General features: G+C 43.3%; 1 protein-coding gene across 1 annotated transcript in view; it reads right to left on the bottom strand.

The window, feature by feature from the left end:
* The window catches only part of LOC115463050 (arylsulfatase B-like), a 188,165-nt gene that overhangs the window by 85,855 nt on the left and 80,731 nt on the right, over nt 1-21,579 (bottom strand). Inside the window, exon 4 of the mRNA XM_030193236.1 lies at nt 14,830-15,037. Within this exon, the coding sequence (XP_030049096.1) occupies nt 14,830-15,037 (208 nt within the window). The remainder of the gene's footprint in view (nt 1-14,829; nt 15,038-21,579) is intronic.

Here is a 21,579-nt window from a genome sequence, read left to right as displayed (position 1 = left end):
GCTCTAACCATTTGATGCTCCTCCGCTCTAGCCTTGTTATACTGATTGTTCAATTTGCTGCTATTTCTTTTGATCTGTAACTTGCCTTGAGGTTCTCAGGAAGAAAAGACAGAAGATTTGATGGTGGCAATAAATATAGTCACAAACATGTAAGAATTGTTTCACTTGAACTCTTTCCATTCTAAGGCTGCTTATAATTCATATATAGTTCCCAAGTAGCAAAACTACACATAAGAAAATACAGGAATGCAAGGTGTCTTGGAGCACTAATATAAAAATACTTACAGATATACAAGATTTTTAAACTTATGCAGCAAATCATGATGTATATTGATAAGCCTACCATCATAATCATAGTTCCAATATCCTATTGCAGTGGTTCCTAAACCTGTCTTGGGGGACCCACAGCCAGTCAGGTTTTCAAGATATTTACAATAAATATATACAAGATGCAGTATATGCAAATATGCAAATCTATTGCATTCATGGTCCTCACAGATATCCCAAACACTTGAATGGCTGGGGGTCCATCATGACAGATTAGGGAACCTGTCCTATTCTTTTAGAGCCTAATATATTTAACGGTAAGAAAGCAAGGTCCATGCAGAAGTCCAGCAGAGCAAATCAGCAAATACTAAACACTAAGAGAGCACAGGTCATTTGGACCTCCAGTTGAATTGTTCAAGTTCTGCCTTGGCTACAATTTCTAATTCATGGATCTGTAGAGAGCACAAATAAAACACGTGAGGTACCAGAATTAGGGGCCCCTTTACTAAGCTGCGCAGGCGCCTACGCACACCCAACGTGTGCCAATTTGCAGTTACCGCCTGGCTACCGCGTGGCCCTTGCAGTAACTTCATTTTTGACGAGTGTCCGCTACACGCACTGGAAAATAATTTTTATTTTCTGGCACGCGGCAGAAACCAGGCGGTAATCATCATTCTACGCACGTAGATGATTACCGCATGGTTAACGCATGAGACCTTACCGCTAAGTCAATGGCTGGTAGTAAGGTCTCAGACCCAAAATGGATGCGCCCCAATTTTTATTTTGCCACACGTCCATTTTTGTCAAAAACTTTTAAAAGGCTTTTTTTACATGTGTGCTGAAAATGGATCTGCGCACACCCAAAACATGCGCCTACAATAGCACAGCCCATTTTTTGGCACACCTTAGTAAAAGGGCCCCTTAGAGTTGCCCCACTCAACTGCCTCTTTAAGTATTATGAACTATTAAGGCTATAGTGCATGGACGTTGTGAATCCAATCCCATAAACGTGACAGTATGCACCTGATATTAAATATAAAACCAATGAAAAAATAACCATGATCCACATAATTAAAAACAATGTTCTTTTACATAAATCCACTGGTAACATATATATGTATCATCATTTGCCTTTGTAAATTGAATTTCATCCATATTGTGCCAACTGTGTGGATTGATTAAGTCACCTCACACTTATTCAAAGACTTATTCAAGGGCATAATAAATTACTTATTAGCGTGATCAGAGGCCTCTACTTCTTGCAAACTATGGTCCCTATCGGTTTAAATTTGGACATTGAATGGATCCTTTTATATGAAAATCTCATGGTTTATATATTTCCAGTTGAGCTACTAGTCAGTTTGAGCTACTAGTCAGTTTGGGACTCTGAATTACTATTTCAGTCGCCTTTGAATGTAAGTAAGACCTTCACTGTCCAACAAGTTGAAAGAGTGTCAATGTCCTTTTACTAAGCTGCATAAGTGTCTACGCGTTCCCAACGTGCCAAAATGGAGTTACTGCAAGGCTACCACATGGCTCTTGCGGTAATTTCATTTTTGGCGCGCGTCTGATACGTCAATGGCTGGCGGTAAGGTCTCAGACCCAAAATGGCCGCATGGCAATTTTCATTATGCCGCACGTCCACTTTCGGTAAAAATTTTAAAAAGGTGTTTTTTTGCAAGTTCGCTGAAAAATAATTCTGGGCCCCCAAAACACTACCACAAGTCATTTTTCAGTGCACCTTAGTAAAAGGACCCCTAAAATTCTTTGCACTGTGACTAATAGTGACTCTTCACTGCTGGTTTCTAGGACCCCTGAAGAAGGTTATCCCTGAAACACCGATGTTAGGTCCTTACCATCAGAAAATTTATAGTATAGGGGAAGAAGCACCGCCACCAGATCCCATGGCAGCCTAAGAGAAGTGCTCTTTCAGAACCATGGTCAAAATACCTAAAAAAGTGAGTGGCTGCACAAGATAACTTAAAACCAAGAATTTCAAACCTATCAGTGTGAACTCCAGTAGTAGATTTAAAAGATTTTGCTTTCAAGGGTGTAAGCCACTTCAAAGTCTTAGATCCAAGACAGTGGCCACAACTCTATGTGACCTGCAGGCGACTGAAAGAGACAAGTGGAGCTTGGAGGAGGAAGATGGGAGTAAGTTGCCACAAATGTGCTCATAAATATGCAAGTGGTTTGCAGACCTTAAAAGTGAGTTAACCAACCTTTGGTATGAGATGCAAAGCTGGATGGGTGGGCTTTGTGTGGATTTAGATGAAATAAACTTATGTTATCACTAGTAAAAAAGGCCCGTTTGTGGAACGAATGAAACGGGCGCTAGCAAGGTTTTCCTGGGAGTGTGTATGTTTGAGAGAGAGAGAGAGAGCCAGAGTGAATGTGCGGGTGTGTGACAGAGTGAGACTGTCTTTGTGACAGTGTGTGTGTGAGAATGAGAGTGTGTGACAGGGCCCCCTCCCCTGTTCCTAATGCCCCTCACCTCCTTTTCCTCCTCCTTCCCACACTTTGGGTTCCTTAAGGCTTTCAAAAGTCTATGTACCCCCGTGGCCCTAACGCCCAGTATCCAGATACCCCACCGCTTTCCTCCTCACCCAAGATGTAATACTTTCACGTCCTTCATTTTTTAAAAAAAGTGTCCTATCTACCCTGTGTACAAATGCCCGGCATTCAGATTGTGTTCCTCTCGTAAATTTTCATTTCTTTCATTCATTCAGAACTTGCCCCCCCCCCCCCCCCCCCCCCGAACACTTTTGGTTCCTTCAGTCTTTTAAAACTGTCCTATGTACCCTGTGTGCTAATGGCCAGCATTAAGATTGTTTTCCTGTCCCAAATTTGCATGTCTTTCAGTCATTCACAACTCCCCCCCCCCCCCTTCTCGTTTAACACTTTTGTTTCCTTCAGTCTTTATAAAACTCTCCTATCTACCCTGTGTCCTAATGGCCAGCATTCAGATTGTTTTCCTTTCCCAAATTTGCATGTCTTTCAGTCCTTCAGAACTCCCCCTCCCCCCATTTAACACTTTCGGTTCCTTCAGTCTTTTAAAACTCTCCTATCAACCCTGTGTGCTAATGGCCAGCACTCAGATTGTTTTGCTTTGCCAAATTGTTTGTCACTGAGGTCAGTGCGTGCCTGCCTAGCAGACCACTTCCGGCAGGCACGGTCCCAAGCACATCCTGTTGGAGGTGAGAATTATTATATAGGATTACCTTATGATGCTCCTTCCTCTACATAATTTTCTGTATAATTTGTTATATTGTTACTATATCTTATGAAAATCAATAAAATATCTTGGAAAAAAAAAAGGAGATAGAGTGGAAGAGACTGATCTAAGATAGAGGAGCATGAAGAAATGATCATCACATTGTAACAAAAAATTAGAGAGATGGAGACAAGAAATGCAGAAGTTGTAGAAAGACTGGAAGAGACAGAGAGCTGCTCATGATGTAGTCATTAGAGAATAAGTGGTGGTACCTGAAATAGATGGGGAAAGCAACTATGTGGACTTAACAAAAAAAAATATGTGAGGCAATATTAGCCTCACCCATGCTTTGTTTGCTTTGTTTTAAAACTGAAAGGGCATGCACGATGTTGGGTCCTAGAAGAGAGGGGAAGCCAAGAGACATTAGTGCCCTGTCTGAATAGATACACAGTGAAGAAAGCTGTGTTGAAAACAACCTGACAGCTTGGCAATATAAAGTGTGAAGGCAACCAAACTGAAGTTTACAAAGGTTTGCCCCCCACTACTCTGCACAGGCAAAGGAAATTCCAGGATATCACCACAAAGCTGTGAAGGGAGACTATCCATTATTGGTTGTTGCATCCTTTGGACTTATGTTCACTATCTCAGGAATGGCAGTTAGAGAATGCACATTATGTGAAGCACGGATAGGCAAGCAAAAGGCTCTCAACGTTGCTGGAAAAGTTTAAGACTCTTGCTAGGTCAGCTACATCCTAATGGTATCACTTGTGTAAAGAGGGCAAGTGGCTGAGCTGACAGTCAGGAGAGATAATTGTTTCTACTGGCAGTGCCGCATGAGACAAGAAGGACTATAATAGCAAAAACTAGACTGATGAGTACTAATGATCAGATTGGGTCAGAGAACATGGGATAAGAAGGCAAATAAAACAGTGTGGCTGAGTAGTAAGCATTGTAACTGGGGACTGGGTCCCACTATGAAGAACAAGGAGAGGGTGACAATCAGGCTTATTTTCGAAAGAGAAGGGCACCCATCTTTTGACACAAATCGGGAGATGGGCGTCCTTCTCCCAGGGTCACCCAAATCGACATAATCAAAAGCCAGTTTTGGGCGTCCTCAACTGCTTTCCGTTGCAGGGACGACCAAAGTTCACGGGGGCGTGTCAGACGCGTAGCGAAGGAGGGTCTGGGGTGTGCCTAACACATGGGCGTCCTCAACCAATAATGGAAAAAAGAAGGGAGTCCCTGACGAGCACTTGGGCGACTTTACTTAATCCATTTTTTCTTACAACCAAGCCTCAAAAAGGTGCCCGAACTGACCAGATGACCACCGGAGGGAATTGGGGATAACTTCCCCTTACTCCCCCAGTGGTCACTAACCCCCTCCCACTGTAAGAAAAAACTGTAATAATATTTTTTGCCAGCCTCTATGCCAGCCTCAAATGTCATACCCAGCTCCCTGACAGCAGTATGCAGGTCCCTGGAGCAGTTTTAGTGGGTGCAGTGCACTTCAGGCAGGCAGACACAAGACCATCCCCCCTACCTGTTACACGTGGTGGTAAATGTGAGCCCTTCAAAACCCAACAGAAACCCACTGTACCAACATGTAGGTGCCCCCCTTCACCCCTTGGGGCTATGGTAGTGGTGTACAGTTGTGGGTAGTGGGTTTTGGGGGGGGGGGTTGGGGGGCTCTGCACCCAAGGTAAGGGAGCTATGCACCTGGGAGCAATTTCTGAAGTCCACTGCAGTGCCCGCTAGGGTGCCTGGTTGGTGTCCTGGCATGTCAGGGGGACCAGTGCACTACGAATGCTGGCTCCTCCCATGACCAAATGGCTTGGATTTGGTCGTTTCTGAGATGGGCGTCCTCGGTTTCCATTATCGGCAAAAACCGAGGACAACCATCTCTAAGGTCGACCTAAATTTCGCGATTTGGGCATCCCCGACCGTATTATCGAAACAAAAGATGGACGCCCATCTTGTTTTGTTAATACGGGTTTCCCGCCCCTTCGCAGGGACATCCGGCGAGGACGTCCTCAGGAATACTTGGGCGCCCCTTTCGATTATGCCCCTCAATGTCATTCCAATAGGGGAACATATATCAGGACAGTGGCAAGACAGCAGAAGAAAAGAAAAGAAAAACTCTTACCTGAGAGAATAGCAGCAAGACTCGTGGCTAACTGCTGAAGAGAGGAACAACTATGGAGGTCTTTTATTAAAGGTTAGTTTGAAATATCTACAGCAGGTCCCATTTTATTCCTATGGGCCCTGCTACAGATAACTCAAGCTAATCTATAGTAAAAGACCCCCCTATATGCCTCAGGGGAGGAGTAGATAGAAAAGCTACTACTGAGGCAGAGCAGTGCAGCCAGCAAAGGAGGGCCCTATGAATCATGGGAAGTGTAGCTCCTGGCCCCATCACCCAATAGAAGAGCGAGATGAAGTTGGCCTATCAGGAAGAACCAGGTCCAAGGGATGGACTTTGAGAGTTGATCAGTCATGCTGGAACTATAACAGATACATCCCCTGGGCTGGAAAAGAGAGGTGGGAGCTTTCAGCAGAAGCAGAAGTACTTTCAGAACCTGAAGAGATTGAGATAGTCTGAAATCCTATTGAGGAAATGACATTGAGACTCAAGAACAGAAGTGAGCCTTGAAAAAGCTATTTCATTCTTCTGTTTGCTAACAGTGTGTTTGCAAGACCATTTGGAGGAACCTTTCAAGAGGGCGGGGCCTTCCCCATTGCCTTACCTAAACCCCAGGAGGCAAAAGTACATAAAGAAGAGGAAAGAAAATCTACAGGAAGATTGTGTTTAATAAATATAACACAGCCATGGATTACAAAGAAGGAAAACATGTGAAAAACTGGAGGGTAATTTTCTTGCAGCTCTGGCTGAGAGCTGGAAACCCTGCAGCTTGGAACTGATTATCTCAGCTGTTAACTCTGGCATTTAAAGCTGTAAGAAAACTCTTATCTTGTTTTTTTTTTGTTTGTTCTGGTTTTTTTTTCTTCTTGGACTTGTGCTACACCAAGAATAACTGTGTAAAACTGAAAGTATAATGTGGTTAGACCATGATCTTGTATGGTTTGAACTAAAGGAGGAAATGGAAAATAGTTTAAGATAGGCTGCATCGAGAGAGGAGTAACCAGCAGAAGAAAGGAAGTGTTGCTGCTCCTATACAAGTCACTGGTGAGGCCCCACCTGGAGTATTGTGTTCAATTTTGGAGGCCACATCTTGCTAAGGATGTAAAAAGACTAGAAATGGTCCAGAGGATGGCGATAAAAATGATATGCAGTTTGTGTCAAAAGACATACGAGAAGAGACTGGAAGACCTGAATATTTATTTATTTATACATTCTTGTATCCCACTGTTATCCAAAAACAAGTTTCGGTTCAAAGTGGCTTACAAATTTTGTTCTAGTTGACAGTTACAAATGTTGTGTTACATTTCACATTTCATATGTATAGTCTAAAGGAAAGAAGAAATGGGGGGATATGATACAGACATTTAAATACTTGAAAGGTATTACTATAGGAACAAATCTCTTCCACAGAAAGGGAAATGCTAAAACTAAACTAGAGGACATGAACTGAGGTTGCAGGACTATGAGTAATGTCAGGAAATTATTTTTCATGGAAAGAGTGGTCGATGCCTGGAATGCCCTCCTGAGGGAGGTGGTAGAGACAAAAACAGTGACAGAATTCAAAAAGGTATGGGATGAACACAGAGGACCTTTATTTACAAAATAGATGGTATAAAACAAAAATGAAAAGTTTAAGATAGGCTGGAAAGGACTTCAATGGCAACTTCAGTAGCTGGAACTGAGGACAGTGCTGGGTAGACTTTTACAGTCTGGGTCCCACAAATGACAAGATGTATTCGGATAGGCTGGAGTGGGTTTGACTGCAACTCCAGTAGATGGCACATAAGGACAAAGTCAAGTGGACTTCTACAGTCTATGTCCCAGAAACACTAAAGAGACTCGTAATAGTAACATACATAGTAGATGACGGCAGAAGAAGACCTGCACGGTCCATCCAGTCTGCCCAAGAAATGTGCCACTTTTTTGTGCATACCTTATCTTGATTTGTACTTGTCTTTTTCAGGGCACAGACCGTACAGGTCTGCCCAGCATATAGCCGCCTCCCACCATTGGCTCTGGCACAGATCGTATAAGTCTGCCCGGCACTATTCCCGCCTCCCAACCACCAGCTCCGCGGCTCTGTTATCCAATCTCGGCTAAGCTCCTGAGGATCCATTTCTTCTGAACAGGATTCCTTTATGTTTATCCCACGCATGTTTGAATTCCGTTACCGTTTTCATCTCCACCACCTCCCGCGGGAGGGCATTCCAAGCATCCACCACTCTCTCCGTGAAAAAATACTTCCTGACATTTTTCTTGAGTCTGCCCCCCTTCAATCTCATTTCATGTCCTCTCGTTCTACCGCCTTCGTATCTCCAGAAAAGGTTCGTTTGTGGATTAATACCTGTCAAAGTCTGTATCATATCACCCCTGTTTCTCCTTTCCTCCAGGGTATACATGTTCAGGTCAGCAAGTCTCTCCTCATATGTCTTGTAACGCAAATCCCATACCATTCTCGTAGCTTTTCTTTGCACCACTTCGATTCTTTTTACATCCTTAGCAAGATACAGCCTCCAAAACTGAACACAATACTCCAGATGGGGCCTCACCAACGACATACAGGGGCATCAACACTTCCTTTCTTCTGCTGATCACACCTCTCTCTATACAGCCTAGCAATCATCTAGCTACGGCCACCGCCTTGTCACACTGTTTCGTTGCCTTCAAATCCTCAGATACTATCACCCCTAGATCCCTCTCCCCGTCCGTACCTATCAGACTCTCGCCGCCTAACACATACGTCTCCCGTGGATTTCTATTCCCTAAGTGCATCACTTTGCATTTCTTGGCATTGAATTTTAATTGCCAAACCTTAGACCATTCTTCTAGCTTCTTCAGATCCTTTTTCATGTTTTCCACTTCCTCCGGGGTGTCCACTCTGTTACAGATCTTAGTATCATCCGCAAATAGGCAAACTTTACCTTCTAACCCCTCGGCAAGGTCACTCACAAATATATTGAACAGAATCGGCCCCAGCACCGATCCTTGAGGCACTCCACTACTCACCTTTCCCTCCTCCGAGCGAACTCCATTCACCACCACCCTCTGGCGTCTGTCCGTCAACCAGTTCCTAAATCCAGTTCACCACTTTGGGTCCTATCTGCAGCCCATCCAGTTTATTTAAAAGCCTTCTGTGGGGAACCGTGTCAAAAGCTTTGCTGAAATCTAAGTAGATGACGTCCATAGCTCATCCCTGATTCAATTCTCCTGTCACCCAATCAAAGAACTCAATGAGATTCGTTTGGCACGATTTCCCTTTGGTAAAACCATGTTGTCTGAGATCTTGCAACTTATTGGCTTCCAGGAAATTCACTATCCTTTCCTTCAGCATCGCTTCCATTACTTTTCCAAGTATATATTGTCACATTCATTGTTGACTTAATCATATAATGAGTGTGACTGCTGGGCAGATGGACCATTCAGGTCTTTATCTGCCATCACTTATTATGTTACTGCACCTACTCTTAGAATCTGTGAAAAATGGATGACTGAAATTTGTATATAGCCCACTAAAACACAAAGCTGTCTTTTTTCTGCTCCAAACAGATTGCCCACTATATTAGATGGGAGAAGATGGGGCTTAAATGTTTGGGCCAGTTTCTAGAACATGGTCACTACCTGATTTTCGAGGATCTTAGAAAGCTATCACAACAGAAGCAGAAGGACTTTTACAAATATCAACAGATAAAACATTATCTAGTGAAACAGGCTGAGGGACAACTTTTAGCTAAAATAAAACCAGAATACCTTCTTCACCTGTGCTCCAGTAAGAGAGAGTGGGGTGAATTTCTAAACCCACATAACTCTTGTCTTCAACTCTGCCCCCATCATTCACTTGCAACACGGCCAGTTAGTTTCCGATATTCAGTGGCCCTGCCTGGCTAAGTGCTGCTAAATAAAGACGGATTACATAAGTACATAAGTAATGCCACACTGGGAAAAGACCAAGGGTCCATCGAGCCCAGCATCCTGTCCACGACAGCGGCCAATCCAGGCCAAGGGCACCTGGCAAGCTTTCCAAACATACAAACATTCTATACATGTTATTCCTAGAATTGTGGATTTTTCCCAAGTCCATTTAGTAGTGGTTTATGGACTTGTCCTTTAGGAAACCATCTAACCCCTTTTTAAACTCTGCCAAGCTAACTACCTTCACCATGTTCTCCGGCAATGAATTCCGGAGTTTAATTACGCGTTGGGTGAAGAAAACTTTTCTCCAATTTGATTTAAATTTACCACACTGTAGTTTCATCGCATGCCCCCTAGTTCTAGTATTTTTGGAAAGCGTGAACAGACGCTTCACATCCACCTGTTCTACTCCACTCATTATTTTATATGCCTCTATCATGTCTCCCCTCAGCCGTCTCTTCTCCAAACTGAAAAGCCCTAGCCTCCTTAGTCTTTCTTCATAGGGAACTCGTCCCATCCCCGCTATCATTTTAGTCGCCCTTCGCTGCACCTTTTCCAATTCTACTATATCTTTCTTGAGATGCGGCGGTCGCACCATGGAGCGATACAACGGCATTATACAATCCTCACACCTGTTTTCCATACCTTTCCTAATAATACCCAACATTCTATTCACTTTCCTAGCTGCAGCAGCACACTAAGCAGAAGGTTTCAGTGTATTATCGATGACGACACCCAGATCCCTTTCTTGGTCCGTAACTCCTAACTTGGAGCCTTGCATGACGTAGCTATAATTCGGGTTCTTTTTTCCCCACATGCATCACCTTGCACTTGCTCACATTAAACGTCATCTGCCATTTAGCCGCCCAGTCTCCCAGTCTCATAAGGTCCTCTTGTAATTTTTCACAATCCTGTTGCGAGTTAACAACTTTGAATAACTTTGTGTCATCAGCAAATTTACCTTGCTAGTTACTCCCATCTTTAAATCATTTATAAATATATTAAAAAGCAGCGGTCCTAGCATAGACCCCTGAGGAACCCCACTAGCTACCCTTCTCCATTGTGAATACTGCCCATTTAATCCCAATCTCTGTTTCCTATCCTTCTGCCAGTTTTTAATCCACAATAGGACATTTCCTCCTATCCCATGACCCTCCAATTTCCTCTGTAGCCTTCCATGAGGTACCTTGTCAAACGCCTTTTGAAAATCCAGATACACAATATCAACTGGCTCCCCTTTCTCCACATGTTTGTTTACTCCTTCAAAGAATTGAAGTAAATTGGACAGGCAAGATTTCCCCACACAAAAGCCGTGCTGACTTGGTCTCAATAATCCGTGTCCTTGGATGTCCTCTGTAATTTTGTTTTTAATAATAGCCTCTACCATTTTCCCCGGCACCGACGTCAGACTCACCGGTCTATAATTTCCCAGATCTCCCCTGGAACCTTTTTAAAAAATCGGCATTACATTGGCCACCCTCCAATCTTCCGGTACCACGCTTGATTTTAAGGATAAATTGCATATCACTAACAGTAGCTCCGCCAGCTCATTTTTCAGTTCTATCAGTACTCTAGGATGAATACCATCCGGTCCAGGAGATTTACTACTCTTCAGTTTGCTGAACTGCCCCGTTACGTCCTCCAGGTTTACCGTGAAGTCAGTAAGTTTCTCCGACTCGTCCGCTTGGAATACCATTTCCGACACCGGTATCCTACCCAAATCTTCCTCAGTGAAGACCGAAGCAAAGAATTCATTCAATCTCTCCGCTATGTCTCTGTCTTCCTTGATCGCCCCTTTTACCCCTCGGTCATCCAGCAGCCCAACCGATTCTTTTGCCGGCTTCCTGCTTTTAATATAACAAAAAAAGGTTTGACTATGTTTTTTGCCTCTAATGCTATCTTTTTTTCATAATCCCTCTTGGCCTTCTTTATCTGCGCCTTGCGTTTACTTTGACACTCCTTATGCTGCTTGTTATTTTCAGACGATTCCTTCTTCCATTTTCTGAAGGCATTTCTTTTAGCCCTTATAGCTTCCTTCACCTCACTTTTCAACCACGCCGGCTGTCTTTTGGACTTCCGTCTTTCTTTTCTAATTCGCGGAATATGTTTGGCCTGGGCCTCCAGGATGGTATTTTTGAACAGCGTCCATGCCTGTTGTACAGTTTTTACCCTCTCAGTTGCCCCTTCTAAGTTTTTTTTTTCACCGTTCTTCTCATTTTATCATAGTCTCCTTTTTTAAAGTTAAACGCTAACGTATTTGACTTCCTGTGTATAGTTACTTCAAGGTTGATATCAAAACTGATCATATTATGATCACTGTTATCAAGTGGCCCCAGTACCATAACGTCCCTCACCAGATCATGCACTCCACTAAGGACCAAGTCTAGAATTTTTCCTTCTCTCGTCGGCTCCTGCACCAGCTGCTCCATAAAGCTGTCCTTGATTTCATCAAGGAATTGTACCTCTCTAGCATGTCCCGATGTTACATTTACCCAGTCTATATTTGGATAATTGAAGTCACCCATTATTATTACATTGCCCATTTTGTTTGCGTCTCTGATTTCTTTTATCATTTCTGCGTCTACCTGCTCATCCTGGCGAGGTGGACGGTAGTACACTCCTATCACTGTCCTTTTCCCTTTTATACATGGAATTTCAACCCACAATGATTCAAAGGTGTGATTTGTGTCCTGTTGAATTTGTAATCTGAGTCAAGGCTCTCGTTAATATACAATGCTACCCCTCCACCGTCCGGTCCACCCTAGCACTACGATTTACTTTGTACCCCGGTATGACAGTGTCCCACTGGTTATCCTCCTTCCACCAGGTCTCAGTAATGCCTATTATATCCAATTTTTCATTAACTGCAATATATTCCAACTCTCCCATCTTATTTCTTAGACTCCTAGCATTTGCATATAGACATTTCAGAGCATGTTTGTTGTTCCTATTTGCATGATGCTTAGTACGTGACACTATTGATTTGCCATCTTTTTTCTGATCTTTAGTTATATTTAAGGGCACCTGGCCTGCCATGGTCTGTTGTGCATCCTCACTATCCACAATCCCTATTGTACTGGGCTGCATTTATATGCTAGTTACCTTTTACCAAAATGAAGAAAAATATCATAGAAGAAGTTTAAAGGAATCAGAGAGTTAGAAGTTGTTTTTATTCGTACTCACCAGCACAACTTCAAATATCAGTTTGAAAGTCTTGGAAAAATAATATCACATTTACAGAATCTAATATCAATAGCTTAGGTAATAATAATAGGCAATCAGACTAATTTGATAAAGAACAGTTGTAAGGAGAAGAAAGAAAATGAGAGAGAAATCAGCGCATGTTTTCTGAGACCATGCTTTCTTAGAGGGAGAGACCACTAGCAGGAAATATCAGGGACCCTGAAGTGAAATAAAATATAAAGAGAAGAGAGAGGACAGTTCTCTGTTATAAAGAAATAGTTCTTACCCAAAACAATGCAGAAATAAAGAAGGGAAAATATATTTCCTGGAGAATAGCCAATTAGCAATGATGCCCTGAATCAGGACAGAAAAACTCTCTTACAAAAATGGCTGATTCTTAAGATGTCTTTGTCTGCAGGTATTCTTATAGTAAAAGTGATGTCGTCACTGCTCCCCTCTCTCACACCAATCGAAGGTTCCATAGGTGTCCTGCCAACACCCTATTGGTACATTTGTCTTGACCATCTCATGTAACTTGAAGATAGATGTGTATTCCAGATACTGGGCTGCCATGGTAATGAAAGCTTATCACAGTTTGTGATTAGCTAGGAAGTCTGCATTCCTGTCTGTGGCTATCAGCAGAGACCAGCAGCCAGGTACAGAAAAGACAGAGGGGGATGGGAGGCAGTACAGCACAGGTAAAATAGGACATCTTTTTACACTATCTTCCCTGTTTGTGAGGTATCCTTGCAAGATACCTTATCCCGAACCATGCGCTTTTGAGCGACTGTCGGCCTTCCCCCCATTTCTAGTTTAAAAGCTGCTCTATCTCCTTTTTAAATGCCGACGCCAGCAGCCTGGTCCCACCCTGGTTAAGGTGGAGCCCATCCTTTCGGAATAGGCTCCCCCTTCCCCAGAATGTTGCCCAGTTCCTAACAAATCTAAAACCCTCCTCCCTGCACCATCGTCTCATCCACGCATTGAAACTCTGGAGCTCTGCCTGTCTCTTGGCCCTGCGTGTGGAACAGGTAGCATTTCAGAAAATGCTACCCTAGAGGATCTGGATTTGAGCTTTCTACCTAAGAGCCTAAATTTGGCTTCCAGAACCGCTCTCCCACATTTTCCTATGTCATTGGTACCCACATGTACCAAGACAGCCGACTCCTCCCCAGTACTATCTAAAATCCTATCTAGGAGATGCGTGAGGATTGCTGGCCACAAGCAATTTAACCAGGCAGAAGCCTCTCCTGACTGATTAAATTGTTTTGAATATTGACTGGTGAAATCTAAATAATAGTATGGTTACTTGATATTATGGTTAAAACGTTTGCTGGCACTACTATAAAATCTAAATGAAAAAAAAAAAAAAAAAAAGAGTTCACGTAGATATTTAAAAGCTTTGCAGTAAGTGGAGTGCATTTTAACACTCTTCTACTTGTAGGGAGAGAAGCACCTTTGGACACTTGAATATTTAGAAGTGATTTATTATTCTTTTGAATACGTGTTTGAATAAGCATGATATATATAATAAATCCATACAGTTTGCACATTATGGATTTGATTTACACAGTGAAATGATACACATATCTTTTGCCAGCTGCAATATATGGGTAGTGTGGATACATGTTGATGCCTCTTTTATTGTGAATTAAAAACTGGCTGAAGGATAGGAAACAGAGAGTGGAATTAAATAGGCAGTATTCACAATGGAGAAGGGTAGCTAGTGGGGTTCCTCAGGGGTCTATGCTAGGACCGCTGCTTTTTAATATATTTGATTTACACAGTGAAATGATATACATATCTTTTGCCAGCTGCAATATATGGGTAGTGTGGATACATGTTGATGCCTCTTTTATCCACTGGAGGGAGCCCAATGGATTTATGTAAAAGAACATATTTTAAAATGTTGTGAATTTTAATTAGTTTTATATTTAACAAATAGCATTCTGGTAAATCTGCACATTCTTAGTGGCATCCAAACAATCATTTTTAGATATTTGAGATGACATCTCTAGATTTTTCAGAAAGCATTTCATTTGATATTGGTTACTCTAGAATTTATCTCGTATCCAAAGTAAAAACAGATGTTAATGTAAATATACTGAAGATTCTGTACCTGTGGAAAATATTAGAACTGTATTCTCCCACAATCCATACATTTTTAGAGCTGCAGTAACATTTCCCACTGCTTCATCCAAGACAGATACCATCGCTGCATAGGTGCGCCTTTTCTTATCTTCAATGAATCTGTATGGTTCCTCATATTCCTCAGGGACTTGGAGAGGAGCATGGACAGACTGGTAGGCCAGGTAAAGAAAGAGAGGCTGGAAAAAAAGAATATGAATAATGGATATAAAGGTGAGCAGAAAATGGTTGCCAAAAAAAGGAGAAATTATATCTTACCTGATAATTTTCTTTTCTTTAGTCAGCGTCACTGTTCTGAACCAGCAGGTGATACCCTTCCCACCAGCAGATGGAGGTAGTGAAAACTGAATTCAATCAGTGGCATCACTAGCTATAATCTGTAGTGCTCTTTGGAAGAATCCAGTATGCATCTGCCCAAGCAGCAGATGGTCCCTTTCTGTAACACACCCAGGCCCATCAACCACTGCAGCTGCAATGATAAGTAATTGAGCAAAACCACAGAGTGGCATTCACTACCTTGCATATAACAGGGAACAGCCATATCACAGGAACCTCGTATGGCTGCCAATTTATCAGGTCTTACTCAGAACCCCAGGCCGAGGTCTTCCAAGGGTGGGATTTCAGAACAGTGACTCTGACTGAAAAAAAGAAAATCATCAGTAAGACATAATTTCTTCTTTCTTAGCTTCAGCTTGCACTGTCCTGAACCAGTGCGATGTACTGAAGCAGACACATAGTGCTTAGCGAAGGAATGGATCAAAGACCAATTCACTGCCCTGCAAATCTCCTCAGGTGAAACAGCCCAGGACTCTGCCCACGATGCCGCCTGAGCCCCGGTCGAGTGGGTCTTCAGTCCTTGAGGCACTGGATGACCCATACCAATGTAGGCAGACTCAATAGCCACCTTAATTCACCTCGCAATAGACACCTTGGAGCCACCTGACCCTTCCAAGGGCCATGAAAGAGCACAAATAAGTGATCAGAGAGATGAAACTCATTTGTCTCCTTCAGTTACCAGAGAAGTGCTCTCTGGACATCCAGTTTGTGGAGCCTCTGGTCTGGAGAAGAAGAACCTCACACCCCAAAGGAGGGCAAACACACCTCATGATTCACATGGAACGGAGACACCACCTTCAGCAGAAAGAACGAGACTGAATGCAAGGATACCGAATCCTCTGTAAAGGACAAATACAGGTCCCAGCACGATAGGGCCTGAATTTCAGAGATCCTCCAAGCAGAGATGATTACTACCAAAAACACCATCTTAAGTGTGAGGTCCTTGATGGAAGCCAAACACAAGGGCTAGAACAGCGCCTCTGACAACACCCGTAGAACCAAATTGAGGACCCATGAAGGGAAGGACGAACAACGCAGAAGGTGCAAGTGCCCCACTCTCTTCAGGAAATGAGCCACCTCCCCGTGCAAAACCAGAGAGGTGCCCTTCACCTTCCTCCGAAAACTGGAAAGCGTTGCCACTAGGACCCTCAGGGAGCTCAAGGCGAGCCTCTGCTCCAGGCCCTGCTACAGGAACCCCAAAATGTCAGGAAACTGAGTCCTCCAAGGGGAAAGGGTTCATTCCTTGTACCAGGAATCAAAAACCCATGATAAAAGCCAGGGACATGGAGGTCTTCCTGGACCGCAACAGGGTGGCAATCACTGTGGAAGAAAACCAACGTTTCTCTAAGCACCGCCTGTCAATGGCCAAAAGGGATCCGGATCCTCTATGTCTACCAGCCCCTGCTGAAGGAGCCCACAACCCAAGGGCAGAGGAAGAAGGTCACTTACCAGCAGCCACTGGAGATCTGTGTACCAAGGTCTGCGGGGCTAATTTGGCGCCACCAGCAAGACCATGCAATCCTGCGAAGCACTCGGCCCACCAGAGGCCATGAAGGGAACACAAAGCAGCACTGCTGCGAGCCAAGGATGAACCAGGGCTAGAAGTTGAGTCCTTCAATCAACTAAAGAAGTGCTCCACCTTCGCACTGGAGCCACCTGGACCACCTAGGTCTCCAGGCGGTTGATGGACCAGAATGCCTCCTGTTAAAAAGTTTTGGTTGGAAAATTTGCTTTTCTAAAACTTTAAGTCAGGGGACATAATTCCATAAAGATGCCTTAAATTATGCGTCACAATGGGGTACCAATTCTATAAAGGCTTCAGAGTATGCCTAAGCCATTAAGGAGTGCCACAATTAGGCGCACCCACTTACAGGTCAATGCTGGCATAAGCTGACATACCTAAATATGCCATGTTACATGCACAACTGACAGTATTCTATATGTTATCCGCATAGCATGGCGACACGTACATAGACTACCCATGATCTGCCAATGTGTATACCCCCTTTTAGTTACGCACTAAGGGGTCCTTTTACTAAGACGCGATAGGCCTAACGTGGGCCAATAACACGATAAAAGAACACTACCACAGGACATGCCATAACATCACAGGGTAGTTTTCCACTTAGTGCCCACTAATTCCACACTAGAACATATTTTTTTTATTTTCCAGCACCGGAGGCATGCCCAGGGGTGGAGAGTAGGCGTGCCTGCGCTAATTGAGTAGCGTGGGCACATTACTATGCGTTACCTGATTAGTGCAGGAGTAGCACTGGAGCTCTTACTGCCTCCTAAATAGGTGACAGCAAGGGCTCCCGCGGTAATGGCAACACGCTAATGGGGAAATTACCACATGACCATTATAAAATATATGGAACCACAAAAGAGCAGATCGATAAGAGAGAAATATTAATTTATTAAATAACAAAAATATTCAGAATCAGCCCAAAATGTAATAAATTAATATTTCTCTCTTATCAATCTGTTCTTTTGTGGTTCCATTTTGGAGTTTGCAGACCGGTTGCCCTGTTGTTTTCTTGGACCCCCCCCCCATTACAAAATATATGCCACGTGTCCATTTTACCACTGCGCTAAAAGTGGCCACAGCGCAAGGAAAACCCATGAGCTGACACCAGCACCGGCTACTTTTTAGCATGGCTTGATAAAGGACCCTTAGAGAGGCATAATCGAACACGAACGCCCATCTCCATGGGCGTCTATGTCCAAAAAGTGGGTACATGAAGGGGTGGGACAGACCGTATTTTTGGAAAAAATGGGCGCCCATATTCCGCTTTGAAAATACGGTTTGTAAGGACCAAAATGCCATGGATTTAGTTGTTTCCGAGCTGGGCGTTTGTTTTTTTTTAGCAATAATGGAAACTAAAAACGCCCAGCTCGGAAACGTCCCAGTCCAAGCCATTTGGTCTTGGGAGGGGCCAGGATTCGTAGTACACTCGCCCCCCTGACATGCCAGGACACCAACTGGACACCCTAGAAGTCAGTGCGGTGGATTTCAGACAACGCTCCCACATGCATAGGTCCCTTACCACGGGTGCTGAGACCCCAACCCCCTCCCCCAAAACCCACTACCCACAAATGTACAACACTACCATAGCTCTTAGGGTTGAAGGGGGCGCCTACATGTGGGTACAGTGGGTTTTGGAGGCCTCCCATTTACCAGTACAAGTGTTACAGGTAGGGGGGATGGGCCTGGGTCCGCCTGCCTGAAGTGCAGTGCGGTACCCACTAAAAGTGCTCCAAGGACCTGCATACACTCAGGCCTCTAGGACTTGTTGCTGCTGTATAATCTTGGCACACCAGTTGACACCTGAAGACTATTGTCTCCGAAAACGTCCTTTATTGGAATAAGCACGTTTACTCACAGTTAACTGCAGATCAGAGGTTGTGCCCCACTGGCAACGAGTCTCCCTGGTACTGAGAAGAGCAGTAGGTCAGAGCTGGCAGAATGCTGTATAATGCCCTCTTTCAGCAACATTGAAGGTAAGAACTAAGTTCTGTAACGTGGCTAACACATGAAAGGGATCTAAAACGGTCTTACAAAAATGGCCACTACCTCATGGACTACCGGAAACAAAACAGGGCACACTCTGACCCAGTAAGCAGAGGGAAAAGCACCATGGGAGTAGAGCCTACCAACTACCAACATCGTGAGCATGTAACACAAGCTAGTAAAATCACGGAGCCCAATACTCTACACCCACCACAATGCATTGCTGATGTGACTCTGCAGTGCCCTTAACAGAAAAGGTGTCACACTCACCCGAGACCCGCATCAGAACCAGGGAAAGGCTGTCAGAGGATAGAACACATTCTGCTGTCATGGAGGTGGGTACAGCATTTGAGGCTGGCATACAGGCTGGGAAAAAGTTTGTAAAGTGTGTTTTTTTTGGTGGGAGGGGGTTAGTGACCACTGGGGGAGTCAGGGGAAGTGATCCCCAATTCCCTCTGGTGGTCATGTGGTCAGTTGGGGCACTTTTTTGGGACTTGGACCTGAAAAAAAAGGGTCCAAATAAAGCATACCAAATTCTCGTTAAAAACGCCCTTCTTGTTTCGATTATCAGCTAAAGATGCCACTCTCTCCTCGGCCAATAACCACGCCCCAGTCCCGCCTTCACCAAGCCTCCGACACGCCCCCATCAACTTTGTTCGTTCCTGAGACGGAGTGCAGTTGAAGACGACCAAAATCGGCTTTCGATTATACCGATTTGTTCGCCCACGGGAGAAAGACGCCCATCTCCCGATTTGGGTCGAAATATGGGCGTCTTTCGAATATAAGCTGGTTAGTATATTCAGCAATTGAATTTAAACGAATAAGATGGCTAAACATCTGGGTTAAAGATACCAGGATATGTCCAGCTGAAGTTCAGCCTCAAGGTGATTATCTTCATTTTAATTTTACTCTAATAAAGTTATCATGGGAATAAAATTCAAAGCTTGGTGACAATAGTAAGCATGTGATTGACAGGCTAGCAATGAAAAGCTGTCAGCTAAGTCTAAATAAATAAAAACAATGTAGACCCCATATAACGTGGACGCTGGTGTCCAAGATATCTGACTATCAATCTGCTTTACATTGGGTCTACAGTGTAATATGTAATAAAATACAATAGGGTCCAACCCTTGCAAATGTTATTACTGACATTATATTGAGCCATATTATATGAGATCTACAGTGTATTTTTAGTATTCATTAAATTTTCACATTTAAATTTTTTAAAATATGAGAAATCAAGAACTCAAGGCTTCACATTCATCTTGCCAGGCTGCATCTAATTAATCTCCATGCCCTCAAGGAGACGTTGTGGGGCAGCTGGTGATGGTGGTGCTTGAAAATTTCTATGACCACGAGCTCTGTCTCTGGCACACTGAAATTAAGCTCCTTCCAAAAAGAGACATGACTGGCCACACTGAGGAATATTCCTCCATGTGAAGGAGGTATATATACACATCTTGCACATCTTGCCATTGACATGGACATTTTCCCAACACAGGGACTAGTACCGCTGTTGCACATTTTGCATAGTGCATTTCTGACTGGCGGACACGTTTACTTCAGAACCTCTATGTCTGCAGTTTTCGTATTTTCAAATATCAGAACACGTTTATTTATTTAAACGTTTTCTGGTAAACACTTATTTCACCATTTAAATGTCATATCAAAAATGCCCCTCTTTAGCACTTACTACTAATACAATTCCCAACACTACCTCTGGTACATTAACTATAAAAAAGTTGTCACAAACCAGGGTAATTAAAACAATTAAAGAGGTATATAGGTAGAGAGATCTTGTAAATAAGAAGAAGAAATGATAATATAAAAATAATAATTTAGTGTGAAGGACAGTTCAAACTCCTCTTATTGGCCTATAAGTGCATTCACTCTGCAGCTCCTCAGTACCTCTCCACTCTCATCTCTCCCTACATTCCTCCCCGGTAACTCCATTCACTGGGTAAATGTCTCTTATCTGCACCCTTCTCCTCCACTGCTAACTCCAGACTTTGTTCCTTTTATCTTGCTGCATCATATGCCTGGAATAGACTTCCTGAGCCAGTACGTCAAGCTCCATCTCTGGCCGTCTTCAAATCTAAGCTAAAAGCCCACGTTTTTGATGCTGCTTTTAACTCGTAACCCTTATTCACTTGTTCAGAACCCTTATTTTATCATCCTCACTTTGATATTCCCTTATCTCTTGTTTGTCCTGTTTGCCTGTCCTAATTAGATTGTAAGCTCTGTCGAGCAGGGACTGTCTCTTCATGTTCAAGTGTACAGCGCTGCGTACGTCTAGTAGTGCTATAGAAATGATAAGTAGTAGTAGATTCTCAGAGTTGTAACTCACCAAAGCGGAACACTACACAAAGGTGAAAAACTGTTCCTAAGGGTGAATAAGTTTCACGATCACTGAAAATCTCCAAATGAAATATGATGGATTCTACTACATGAGAGCGGTTTGCTTGCCAAAAAAGTTGGACAGAGATGTCTGACGCCAAATTAAATGTACTATGGACAAGTACAAAGTGATGCACATAAGGGAAAATAATCTTAATTACAGGAACACAGTGCTGGATGCCATCCAGCACTGTGTTCCTGTAATTAAGATTATTTCCCCTTATGTGCATCACTTTGTACTTGTCCATAGTACATTTAATTTGCGATTCAGATACCCACTTTCCTACTATAATAAGCTTCTCCTGCTATTCCTCACAATGCTCTACTGTTCTAACAAATTTGATCACCTCCTTATTGCCCCTTTCTCCAGATCATTATCAGTAAGTATAACACTTGTCCAAGTATAACTCGGCGGTAACCCCCTGCACTGGGGGTGGAACTACTGCTTAGTAAAAGGGCCCTAAAATTTACAAAGTT

The sequence above is a fragment of the Microcaecilia unicolor genome, chromosome 2 (genome assembly GCF_901765095.1).
Source record: "Microcaecilia unicolor chromosome 2, aMicUni1.1, whole genome shotgun sequence".
Classification (NCBI taxonomy): Eukaryota; Metazoa; Chordata; class Amphibia; order Gymnophiona; family Siphonopidae; genus Microcaecilia; species Microcaecilia unicolor.
Note: the sequence above shows the minus strand (reverse complement) of the source record. Positions and strands in the feature narration are given on the sequence as shown.